Source organism: Notolepis coatsorum (assembly GCF_963971535.1).
Source record: "Notolepis coatsorum genome assembly, chromosome: 20".
In the NCBI taxonomy this organism is placed as follows: Eukaryota; Metazoa; Chordata; class Actinopteri; order Aulopiformes; family Paralepididae; genus Notolepis; species Notolepis coatsorum.
In genome coordinates, this window is record NC_140184.1 from 26,262,698 (window position 1) to 26,276,755 (window position 14,058).

At 41.3% G+C, this 14,058-nt stretch overlaps 1 protein-coding gene across 1 annotated transcript in view; it reads left to right on the plus strand.

The window, feature by feature from the left end:
- Positions 1-11,308: 11,308 nt before the first annotated feature.
- cdkl5 (cyclin dependent kinase like 5) overlaps positions 11,309-14,058 on the plus strand; it is a gene marked incomplete at both ends in the record, with an annotated part of 99,292 nt that continues 96,542 nt past the window's right edge. The window contains 2 exons of the mRNA XM_084337085.1: positions 11,309-11,345; positions 13,806-13,840. Coding sequence (XP_084193211.1) covers positions 11,309-11,345; positions 13,806-13,840 — 72 coding nt within the window. The remainder of the gene's footprint in view (positions 11,346-13,805; positions 13,841-14,058) is intronic.

Consider the following 14,058-nt stretch of genomic DNA (forward strand, 5'->3'; position numbering starts at 1 on the left):
GTTTATATAAAACATTTAGATTTATGTTTATATAAAACATTTACTAGATGTATAATGTTTATATAAAACATTTTGATGTATAATGTTTATATACAACATTTAGATGTATAATATGTTTATACATTTACTAGATGTATAATAGGTTTATATTAAACATTTACTAGATGTTTAATAGGTTTATATAAAACCTTTACTAGATGTATAATAGGTTTATATAAAACATTTACTAGATGTTTAATATGTTAACATGACTGTGTATGCAACTTTTTGTTCAGTCCTCTCAAGTGATGCGATACAATTATATCATTGTATATTTGCATTTTCCTTACTTTCAGGGATAAACTCAAAACATAGTTTGGAAATCTTGGAAGGTTTCTGTAAAAAGTCTATAGTCCTAATTTTGGTGGAATTCCACCTTAAAGGAATGGTCATAATGAACAACAAATGATCTCAGGCAAATGTTCTCTATTCATTGAGATTTATAGGCTATACATCAATCATTATGTACAACAACGTTTTAACTGAAGTGCATTCATTTCAGATAGAACAGTTCCAGATGTCCATTTCCAAGAGATTCCAAAAAGTGATGTTGTACTATTGTTTGGCAGTCTGGTATAGGATCCATTCGTGAAATAGGGCCTATTGGCACACATGCAAGTATGTCCTGGTGCTCTCTAAATAGATACAAATAAAATACAGTTCAATGTAATGTACAATAAAATTAAATACAATAGTCGTTACCACAGTGTTTGCAGTGGACGCCTGGTTGAGTAATCCAGTTTAGGATAACACGAATATGGAACACAGACAGACATGGCCCTCTTCCTGCAAAGTCATCTCCAGGTGCCAACTCAAACAGCCACACAGAAAAATAAGCCAAGAGCATCAAATAAAGTGAAGAATTCCAAAAGTTAAATCCAGAAGTTGGAAGAAAGAAACATTAAATGTTTCCAGACAATGTCTCCTCTCCTCTTCTAAAAACAAAAATGTTTCGCCATGTATTCTCTCTCTCCCTCCCGCTTTCTTCTCCATTAGCTGCGAATCCTATTGAGTCAAGAGTCATAAAGATTCCAAGCCACCATAAAAGGTGGGGAAGTCTGCTGGCTAACATGAAAAGGATTCCACCTCCAGCCTATATCTCCAGAGTCTGCTGTTTGTACTGGTCTGTCTGCTTGGTTCAAGAGGGTCAGACTGTGAGGCAACTCCCCTCCATAGATCAGGAAGCACTTCGTTTTTACAACCTCCACTTCCCCCAAACATACTGATCTCTTGGGTTAATGCATGCATTCATAAGCCCCAATACTGAGATCTGAAAAATAAATAACCTGAATCTCAGGACTTGCTAACCTATAACTCCAGTTTATAGACAATATTTTCATCAGGAAAACAAACTAAAACCAAAACTATCAAAAACAGTAATACCTTTGCCTGAGGCATTTAGAAATACTTTTAGATTATTAAACTCTGAAACTACTGAATTACTCATTTGAAAAAGTAAGTAAAGTTAATCATCTGATTATCACACACAAAACGTTTTGCAAGCACAAAAAGCTTGAATACATTTATAGATCAGTGTTGTAAAGCTCATACTCCATAGTAGGGATGAACGATATGGACAAAATATCAAATATGTTTGCAAATATTGTGATTGCAATACAACTTGTAATATCAATGTTAAGGTCTAATCTTGAATATAGAATAATACATGTTCCTTTGTAAAGCTCTTTTAGTGGTACATAGTGGGAATGCACTTACTGCAACTCGGTAGCCTTTTGTAAGTAACCCTGTCTCATTACACCATCTCCTACTGGCGACGACAGAGTACAGCAACTTGCAATGGGCCTGGTCTACAAGATACACTACACGACCAAGGTACCCATGTACATGTCAAAATATACTTCCCAAAGGTCAGTGAATACCACGATCACAACACCAGAGGGAGCTCCACAAATCATGTGAAACCCAGATTCGGCTCAAACAAGGGACTAAACACGTTTCGCAATTATGCCACATCAATGTGGAACGCCCTACCCAAAGCTGTAAAGTAATGTGAATCACTACCCACTTTCAAAAACGCTCTCAAAGAACACCTACGGGAGACTGCAATTCGAAACTGGCCCCTACAAATGTCCTAACCAAGTTGTACAGTAAAGACCAAGTATGGCTTTGTCAGTATTCCAATGTACAGTGTGTCCCCCCCTACCCAACCCCCCCCCCCCCCCCCCACCTCCAATGTACAGCCCCACCCAACCCCACCCCACCTACCCAACCTCCTCCAATGTACAGTTTCTATGTCAAATGTATGTCAGTATTCCAATGTACAGTGTACAGTGTGAGTGTCCCCCCCCCCCACCTCCAATGTACAGCACCACCCAACCCCACCCCACCTACCTAACCTCCTCCAATGTACAGTTTCTATGTCAAATGTATATACACTCTTTTTCTGGATTTTTTTTGTATCATAAACAGTACTGTATTTGCAAATCTGGTATGTCATAAATGTATAGATAGTAGCAGTACTGCCTATCTGTATGTTGTGTGTGTCATATGATGAATTGAAAATGGGGGACCCTGATGTAAACAAGACGAAAGTATTTATCTGGTCTGCATCCCCTTAACAATTGTATGTATTGAGCTGTACTGTACTGTACCCATTCTGCAATCTGTTAATAAACTTTTCAATCAATCAATCAATCAATCAATCAATCAATCAATCAATCAATCAATCAATCAATCAATCAACTGGGTTTTCCATGCAGTAATGACCAACCTTCTTGAATGAAACTGACCTAACATTTCTGGGTGTGAGTGAAGAGTGAAGACTCTTTTCATTTTACTGTCTCTCATTTGTTTATGTATATTAAAGATAATTTAATATTTCCATGTTGCAGTGTTTGCAATTTCATATTGGGTTCTATCATGACATCAATATCGTTCAGCCTCATAACATGACACATAGCTACACATTATGTGCTTGAATGTTCACCATTTAAACTGAAAGATTAAATTCTTAGTTGAAATATAATCAAAAGGCAGTCCTCCACCAGATTTTTGTCTTTTCTTTTTTTCTTCTTTTTTTACTTACATATACACTAAAAGCATGGTAGTAAAACAGACCTGGGCGTTGAGTCATGGTGGGATAAAACACATGAATAAATGAATTAAAGGTTTTTATTTGTCTACAAGCAAATATTGCCATTACTGATGCACTCAAAAATAACTAGCAATCTCTTCCTGAAATAGCATTTAGAGAGAGATGCTCATTAAAAGGAGGATGTCTGTAAAATATCTGTAAAACATGTTCTATCTTTATGGGCTGGACCTAATTCATTTGCACAATGAGGAGGGTTAAGTAAGAATAGTATTGTCGTGTGTTGTAGGATGGTGTTAACCTTCAAGTGTACACTTCCTATAGCTATAGGCCTATATGGCAGCATATCTTGAATAATGGCATACGATGTGATTTTAGACAGGTAACCTTCGCTGTATTTAGACCAAATAGCTATACATAGTATATAGGCAGTAGAGTATACTACCCGGTCTAGGATCAGATTACTGCTCTGGTACAGAGGGGCGTGAGCAGGCTGACGGTCAGGGTGGGAGTTATAATCATAACAAGTCCACCACACCAAACAGCATGTCGCTCAACTGTGGCATTTTAATGTCGTCATTTGGCATGATATAGGCATGGGGGGGGGGGGGGGGGCGATCTTAATGGAGAGGCAGAAGACAGCCTTCAAATTAATTGGAAGAATGTGACGCATTTTATTTAAATTTGGGGTTATTTAGTAGGCGGAACACTTTATGTTAAGGCTACGTGGGTTACATTATATGCACGAAGATAAAGTCATATGCAACAATCAATCTGAAAAGCGGTGCCACTAGCGCCCACCACCACGAAGCTGCGGAGTCCAATGGCTCTGCTCCTGCTATACCGCTACATAACACGCACCGAGCTCTGAGATACACATGCTCGTTCCCCTTGTAATTCGAATTTTAAGAAGTAATCGCTGTCGTTCATATCCTGGGAAATGAATGAGCACGAAACAAACGTGCCTCTCGTATAACTAACTTATTATTGAACATAAACCATACCCACCGTTGCGTTTGTACAAGGTATTTTGTTGAGATTCTTCACTTTCCATCAGATGCAAGCCGCCATATTCGGTGCTGCACCTCCGCGCATGTCTACAACGCAGGATTGTAAACTCATATTCCACTGGAGGTAAAACGCAGTGGGATCATTGTTAATTGGTTGCCAATTAAGTTATAAATGTGTCATAATTATCCTCCATAATAATCTGCAGGATATTTTGAAACGAAAACATACGCTTTGTTGTTTTTTGTCTTAGAAGGGGAATTGTTCAAATCTAATGTACTGCAATTACTATGCACATTAGATAACAAAACCCTACGTGACAGCAATTATGCCCAAAAGAATCGTCAGAGTGATTTTTTTTTTCTCTAATAGCTCAGTGACAATATTGCGACTGTGGGCTGTCAGTTTTTTTTTTTTTTTTGGTCGGTGTGGGCTACTGTGTGTAGTGTGTGTGTGTGTGTGTGTGTGTGTGTGTGTGTGTGTGTGTGTGTGTGTGCGTGTGTGTGTGTGTTAGTGTTGAGCGTGAGAGTGGGAGAAAGAGGAACAATTTGTTTTAAGAGAGAGAGATACATTTGGGAGATAAAGATGGAGGTTAGGTAATGGGTAATCTGTGTTGAACTGGAGTAGCAAACAAAAGGTTAACAATTAAAATGCAAAATACTGATTAAACTCTAAAATGTTGGATCTTCAGAGGTTCTGGTTCTGGATCTCATGTGGAGATATTGTGAACGGTCTCAGGTTAACATGGTTATACACTGGTAAAACCATGGTAAAACTAGTCAGGACCTATATCAGAATAGCTTAAATTGACAAATTAGATTGTAAACCAAGCCACACTTCAAAACCAATCTTACTTTGAGGATGAACTGACTTTGAAACTAGATGTGAAAAGACAGATAGGCCTATACTCCATTGAACCACATCTGAATCTGACTGTTATATGATTATGTCATGTGCCTTCAAGCCTAAATTTCTTCCCAATGGATTTGCCTCTCCACATGTTGTCCCATAGGCTACAGCTTGCTAAAAATAAATAACTTAACAATAGTAATAATTAATAATTTTGTCTGTATATGAACGTATATTTGGGGTCTATAGGCACACAAAAAAAGCAATGCTAATTTATTTTGCACATGATCTCACACACATCCCAAAACTCCACAGTTCTGCACACATTCATTTAGTTTGAGAGTTAGTTTCAATATTGGGGACATTGAATCCGTGTGTTGTGTTAATTGCAACACCAAATTGTGTGTAGATGAATAGCAATAGCAATACTGTCTTATGGACTGCTGCCTACCTATCATTTCATTGAGCATTAACATGGATTCAATGTCCCCAATGACATCACTGGTGGACATATCCAAACTAATTTACCCTCAATAACTTTCAAACTAAATGAATGTGTGCAACACATTTGGATGTGTTTGATATTACATATGTGCAAAATAAATCAGCATTGTTTTTTTGGTGAAGTTCCCCTTGAAGAGTTATGCACGTTTACAATACGTCACCAATGCAAGAGGCTGCGGTCTTGACTCCCGGAGTCAGCATTGGCTGCGGCTTGGGCCGATCGTTATACTAACTCGTTTGGCTGAGTTAGCGGGAGGGAAGTCGAGGGTGGTAATCTGGCGTTGTGGACAGCGACGCCTACAGGTCAGGTCTGGGCGCCTGCTCAGCGAAAGCCAGGAAGTGGTGAAGGCAGCGTGACCTCCCACGCGTTACGCTTCACCAATGAGAGTCCTCGCTGCCAGGTGAGAAGAGAGCCACTGGCTGTCTCCACATGTGTCGGAGGAAGCATGAGGTGGACTTCAGGGTTCCCTTGTACCAACCAGTAGGGGGAACATGCGCACAACAACCAGGTAGGGGGGGGGGGGGGGGATTGGCATAACGACTAAATTGGGATGGGGAGAAAAGCATAACAAATTTTTTTTAATTATTTACCTTCTTGTTCTGATAAGTTAGTTGGTACTTTTTTTAAACGTATTCTTAGAGTGTGCCGTTATGAGGGTAATTAGCCCAGAAGATTGTCTGGGAGTGCATTTGATCAGACCAGTACCTTGACATCAGACAGACTGCCAGAGTGGTCTACTCCAGTGGTTCCCAAAGTCGGGGTCGCGACCCAAAGGTGGGCCGCGAGCAGCCACGGGAGGGCCGCGAGATGATTTAAAAAAATAATAATAATAATAATCTTTTGTCAGGCCACTGAACTTAGAAGCAGGCCAGGACAGTGTTTCTAGTTGTATTCTAAAATTATATTCTATTGTATTCTAAAATGTGACTATATGGTTTTATATTAACTTAATAAATAAACAAAAACGAAAAATCTACTTATTTCAACGAACATTTCAAACTAAATAACAGATTATGCACATAAAACGCTGAAAACAACCAAAGCAACAATAGTATTTTAATGAGGCTATTATTATTATCATTATTATTTTGCAACAAGTTAGCCCTCTCATAAATAGCACATATAAATGAATAACTAACTTGAACTAACTTAATAGGATTGAAGTGATATTTGGCTAAAAAAAATCGGTCGCCTGGCAGAAAAAAAAGCCTGACGATGTGCATTGGGCCACGGCTCTCTGACACCTTATTTTCTGGGTCCCGGCCTGAAAAGTTTGGGAACCCCTGGCTCTACTCTACTCCCTGTACACACATGACTGTGGCACAGCGGAACAACAACACAATCATTAAATTTGCTGATGACACAGTAGTGGTGGGCCTGATCTCTGCCAACGACGAGAGGGCCTACCTGGAAGAGGTAGAGAATCTGTCGCAGTGGTGTCAGGAGAACTGCCTCTCCCTGAACGTCAGCAAAACAAATGAGATGATTGTGGACTTCAGGAGGTCGGGGGTCAGGGACTACAGCCCCCTCAGCATCGACGGGGCACCGGTTGAGAGAGTGAACAATTTCAAGTACCTCGGAGTCCACATATCCGAGGACTTGACATGGACCACACACATTGACAGTGTTGTGAAGAAGGCACGGCAACGCCTCTACTTCCTCAGGCGCCTAAGGAAGTTCCAAGTCAGTCAGAAGATCCTTAAGAACTTCTACTCATGCACAATAGAGAGTATCCTGACTGGCAATATCACCTCCTGGTTTGGGAATAACACCGCACAAGACCGTAGCAGACTAGAGAGTGGCCCGTTCAGCCGAACGCACAATTGGAGGGGGGCTTCCCACTCTCCAGGACATTTACAACAAGCGGTGCATGGGTAAGGCTAAGAGAATTATCAAAGACTCCAGCCACCCAAACAACTGCCTCTTTGAACTGCTGCGGTCAGGCAAGCGATACCGGAGTCTCATGGCAAGCACAGAGAGACTCAGAAGAAGCTTCTATCCCCAGGCCATCAGGATGCTAAATGACAATAACACTATGTAACAACCATCAAATGCACTCACAGCACACACATCCACACGCACACACTCACTTTAAACAAACAACTCACTGCAGCACCCACTTTACCCACTTTAGAACACCTAAACACACTTTATATTTATTGGTAAAGAATTTGCACTACAACCCATACCTCATCACACCTTACTGTAAATTGTACCTAAATTGTACCTCATCCCATTCTACTCTGCATTGTACATTGTATATATACATACTGAACACTTTTTTCTACGTACTTGACTTCTATTTTATACTTGCTATACTTATTTTTATACTTATCTATTTTGTAGCACAGTCTCTGGAGTGTAACAGAAAGAAGCATTTTGTATAAAAGTATTCTGTACTTCTGTATGACAACTAATAAAGAAACTTGAACTTGGCATTTAGAGGGGTGTGATTTTACACAGATCACTTAAAATATGTCCAAATTGCACCATCCCTTCACTACATGCTGCAGTCCATTTCTATTGCAAATGTATAATAAACATTATTTGATCAAATAATAGACCACTGCTGGAACGCACAAGAACGACCCACCCCCACCCCCTCCTGGACCACATTCTTGATTTACTGCAATGCGATTGGCTAAAAGACAGACGTTTTCGATCCTATTGGTTAAAAAGGACGCTGCTCAAAGCAATGATGATTTTGCTGCTATAACCAGCTGATGCTGAGCGTATGAACACGGAGCCGTTTGAAGAACTGTTGATGGTACATGGACATCATTGGTGTATGCTTGTGGATTTGGTTTCCTCCATCCCAAGGATTTGAGTGAGTAGCCTATGTTACTTATTTCATCGTGTCGTCACGTAGGCCTTGCCATTACATGGGGTTTTGTCGTTCCATATGGTGCTATACTGTATGCCACATTAATATTACCATGATGTTAGCTGCTTCTGCGATCTCTCACTGACTGTATATAGTAGGCGACAAATCACACAGGCGCGTAAAGTGTCTCGTTCCAATAACGATGGATATAGCGCCTTAGCCTACGTTATTATTATCTAACATCAAATGGTTATTCATAAGCAGGGGGGGTTCTGGAGCCCGGTGCAACGCTGTCGTGAAAGTGGTCGGTGCACTGTTATAATATAATCTATAATATTTTGTTGTAATAACACACCACGCACGGGTTATTACTGTGTAGGCAGAGACGCGCCTGGACAGCGTTGGAATGGTGGTGCGCTCCCGCAACGCAGTGATGGGAGACGCAGTTTCAGTGCAGAGACCAGCATAATACTATACCCCCTCTCTCTCTCTCTCTCTCTCTCTCTCTCTCTCTCTCTCTCTCTCTCTCTCTCTCTCTCTCTCTCTCTCTCTCTCTCTCTCCCTCTCCCCCGTATTGCGTGTTTTGTTACCGGGATTGCACATAATTATACACGCGCCTAGAGATCCCGGTAACAAAACACGCAAGAATGACATTAATAATCGCACGTTTTCTCACGCCGTGTGAAAACAGTGACAACAGACACGTCCAGGCCTGTATTGCCATCTTAACTGTTAGTGGTTGCTTCTGTCCATCAACATTCGAATATACACCCACAGAGTGATGTCTTCCACCTTCTCTCCATTCAGGCTGCCATCTGTCTGGCAAATGCCTCTAAGGAGAAGCAGCTGCATGTCAATGAAACGTCTTACAGGTGTCATTCAACCTACTGTCATACACCGTTATCCATTTTTGGACATGTATATAAGCAGCATTTTTGGTTCTGCGGTGTAACAGTATGACGATTCACCTGCTACTGTGTAGAATAATACTGTATGTTGCAGTCATCCATGCCTACAGTATATGTGATTCACTGTGCCAGCTGCACCGCTATAGGCCAGATTAGTTGAACGGTAACGATAGAGACTCTTGATCCCAACTTCCTGTCTAAAACATGTCAATCATCCATCTATAGGGCGGCTGGGTGGCGCAGCGGACTTTGCGCTCGTCACCAACGCATGAGACACTGGTATCGAATCCGGCTGTCGGCGTTGCCTCCGGCTTGGGCCGGCCATCATACTAACTCAATTGGCAGAGTTAGCGGGTGGGAAGTCGATGGGTGGTAATCTGGACGTTGTAAAACAGCGACTCCTACAGGTCGGTTGGGGCGCCTGCACAGCAGAGACAGGAAAGTGTGAGCCTCCTACACGTTACTCCTCGCCAAATGAGAGTCCGCGCTGGCAGGTGAAAAGATGCGACTGGCTGCCAGTGCCTACACATGTATCGGAGGGGACATGCGATGGGCTTCTATCCTCCCTACAGTCGTCCAGTGGGGGACACATGCGAGCAACGATCAAGACAGGGGAGGGGAGAATTGGCACGGCTAAAATTGGGATGGGAGAAAAAATTGAAAAAGAGGAGAAAAAGCGGATACAAAAAAAATCATCCATCTTATTTTATCAAAATATAATATAGAGATATAAGATACTGTGTAGTTCTATACAGTTATTGTGAACAGATTGTGGTTATGATTTGTACTAGGGACCCTATATAGTTCTAATTATAAGGGTGGCTTATAGTTTGCTTATTTAGAGAGGACTGCAATGATTGAAAAGGGAATATAATCACTTCTCAAAGCCAGAATCATCTCCACTATAGCCTTGGCCTCAGCAGCCTAACGCCCCCCTGCAAGGGTTTGTAGGCTGAGTGTACAACACACAGAAACAACACACCCACATAAACACACGATGAGCAAAAACATTACAACTTCACAATGTTGTTTAGGAAGGGAATTGTAACCTCTGAGAACACTAAATAAATAAAGAATTATAATTAAAAAAATTCAATTAAAAAAAGTATAAATAGTGTTCCAAAAATTTAATTGGCTTCCTGGAATAATATTTGAAGCTATAGAGATGACACACCACTGTGATGGTCACAATACAAAGGAAGCATTTTACTTGTTGCTTTTTTGTTATTTGTGATTGAGATTGGACATAACCCCTGAGCATTTGCAAATAATTATTGAGTCATTTTGTTCAGGAGTATCTTGAAAAAGAATGGCATTTAAAATTTAAAGTTAGATGTAGATTATTGACATGGCAGTGTTCTCCACTAAGGCTTAAAGTGTGGGTGGTGAGATGTGAGTGAACGGATAGGAGAAGAATATGTGGAAGTCATGGCTGCCTATAAGTCATTCATGATTAAACATGTCCTGAAGGAAATGGTGACTTCCCGTACACTTATACATGTCCTAGTTAGCTGCCATCTGTGCCATTAGCACCACCAGCAGCATTCGCTGCCATTGCAAGGAATGATGGGAACTGGGACCTTGGGCTGACCCTCCCTGAGCTGATTGTGACATGTGGCCTCTCTGTTTTCTCTCTATGGTCTTTCAGGTGTGGCTGTGTGGAAGCTCCGACACTTGGCCTCTCTGTTTTCTCTCTCTGGTCTCTCAGGCTGTGTGGAGGCTCTGGAAAGGGACCGCCTGAGGATATAGAATGATAAAAAGAGACTAGGACATTCAAAGAGGGAGCAAAGAAAAAAATAGTTATTTACAGCAAGAGAAAAAGAGAAGAGGGACAACAGAAGGTTGAGAAGGAGGCGGGTGAGAGAAGATAAAGAAGTCAGTCACAGTGGAAAAAAGAAAGAAGTTGACACAAGGAAAGGAAGAAGTGTGAAAGAGACAAAAGTAGAAGAGGAGTAGAAGATGGGGTACGTTTGGACCCACCCCAGACTTCCCCTGGATGCTACTGTGGGTGTTGTCGAGCATTCCTCCAATCAGGGCTCTCCTCTCTAAGCCCCGCCCACTGCCCATGGTTCAAGCAGCTAATTGCACCTGTTGGAAGAGCCCCTCCTCCCCCCGGTGATGTGATGAATAAGTTTGAGGTCCTCGGCATTGTGGGAGAAGGTACGTGCTGTTTTAGTTTGTATTGAATGGGAGGAACTGCACAGCCTTTATGTTGCACCCCAATGTAGAACTGATACATCACTAGTGAGTGACCCAGTTACAGTGCACTAACTCTTATTTAGGCCTCCTCAGGGCGATATGGAATAGAATAAATATCACAATATTTTTCCCTCATGTGTTTTGTATGTTTCATGATGTTTGTCATTAGCATTGTTGTCCTGTTGGTCAGGTCTCCCTTGCAAATGAGATACTTGATCTTAGTGGGACTAATCTGGTTATCAAGAAAACTCACAAAAACGATAACACAAAGGAGGCTTATTTGTTTTTTAATGTTTCGGGTTCATGTTGATGACTTATCTCACGATGAGGGTGAGCTCGACTAAAGATTTGTCTAGTCTTGACATCAAATTGAGAAAATACTTAATTTACAATATCGAAATCGACATTTGCAGATATTCAAGCGGTCGATTGCTAATGCACGTGTTGATGATGATGTGAGCGAGGTGGCGTTGAGCTTTCAGCGAGGACACCCCTCTTCCCTGTATCCAGCCTCTTTCATCTGGATGCTGTATAGTGGGCGGGTCACCAGATTAAACACCCACAGAATTCCTGCCTCCGTGTTAGTGTTTCATAATCAGATGGCCCGTTGCCTCTTTTTTTAACTCCTTATAAGTATACCTCCCACTCCACATCTGTCCTGTTTAGCGATTCTAAATCCCCAAACGGAGACAGTAATGGTCAGTGGATTCTACAGTGCACAACGGTCTCCCAGTGTTTTTCTGGGCAGCAGTCACTTCACCATAGGAGACTAATGAAGGTTAAAAATGTCTTGTCGACCCGCTGCGTCCTTTTGGCTCTCTGCCTTTCACTAACTGTTCTTTCACAGCACCTCCTATGAACAATGATGACCTATTATAAACTGGGTTTATACTGTGTCATACTGTGGATTTATATTACGTGGTCATGCTAGTTGTTGTAGCACTCCTGTTTACCTTCGAATTCTATTTGCAATGTAAATGTGTGTGTGTGTGTGTGTGTGTGTGTGTGTGTGTGTGTGTGTGTGTGTGTGTGTGTGTGTGTGTGTGTGTGTGTGTGTGTGTGTGTGTGTGTGTGTGTGTGTGTGTGTGTGTGTGTGTGTGTGTGTGTGTGTGTGCCTATGAGCGCTTGTACTCGTGTATGTAGGTGTGTCTGCTGATAAAAGAAATAAACAGTTAAAGCACTCCTCTACATCTATGAAGGACTAGAATTCCACAATCCCTGATTTGCAAACAGTGACGGCTGGTCATAAAATGAAATAAACAAAGTACCTGCGTTGCTAAAAATGACTTCAAAGTATACACAGGTCACTCTCCCATTATCAAAGCAGCTATTATCTTTATTCCCAGCCAACCCAACATGGTTCCTGGTTGATTACAGCCAGTTACAGTGACACGCAGCCCTCTAATGTGAGAAGACAGTCAGAGCAATACGTGTTTACTCTACTGACCATAATTCACACTAAAGTGTGACCTACATCAAACACTTGTCAGCCTTCATTTCTCAAAAGTTCCCTAAACAGACAGGAAGGCTCAGTTGATGTGTGAAAGCATTTGGTCAGTCACTTTTCTTTATCATTTTATTTATAGCTTGTTCTCAATTTTCTCAAACACCAGGCCAACTGCCATTGATCCCAATCATGTTTGAATCGATGTTCTATTAAAATCGAACAATTTAAAAACTTTCTTTTTTTGTCGAATGTGGAATATGTTGAATGTGGAGCCTCCGAGTGCTAGTGGTATATGTGAGATACAATAGGATATAAGATCAGATTAAGATATAAGATAGTACATTACATGATGACTATGTCAATTAAATCATTTGAGCTGATGATGTAGAGGTGAATAGTTATCCAATACAAAGCAAACATCTTAACTTCACTTTGATATTCATTTGGGGGAAACAGGGGGGACAAAACCTGATATCTGAAATAAATAGGTATGATAAAGTGATATAGAACAAGGTGCATGGCATAGAATGCTACAGGAACACTCTGTGTGTGTGTGTGTGTGTGTGTGTGTGTGTGTGTGTGTGTGTGTGTGTGTGTGTGTGTGTGTGTGTGTGTGTGTGTGTGTGTGTGTGTGTGTGTGTGTGTGTGTGTGTGTGTGTGTGTGTGTGTGTGTGTGTGTGTGTGTGTGTGTGTGTGTGTGTGTGTGTGTGTGTGTGTGTGTGTGTGTGTGTGTGTGTGTGTGTGTGTGTGTGTGTGTGTGTGTGTGTGTGTGTGTGTGCGCGCTTCCATTCACAAGTACCGGTATGTGATTTGTGAGCATGTACTGTATGTGTGTGTGTGTGTGTGTGTGTGCTTCACTCTCACTTACAGGCTATTATTATTGTTTTCGTGCTTGTTTTCTCTCATAACACTTTGCACCCTCTCCTCTTTTCTTTCCTTCTCTCCGTCTCTCCTTCTCTTCTCCCTCTCTCTAGGGGCATATGGTGTAGTGCTGAAGTGCAGGCACAAGGTGAGAAGCTGTTTTATTGCTGCTTCATGAATCTATAATCTTTCTTTATCATTTGTGTTATTGACCTAAGACGTGTTGATTTGCAGCGTTTGAGAGACAAATGTATTTCACCAATCTGAAGTTAAACAACCAGTTACTGCCTGTTTTGAAAATGTAATTCCACTCAATTCAGAGGACATTGTGGTCAACACAACTAAATACGACCCAGGATAGTCGAA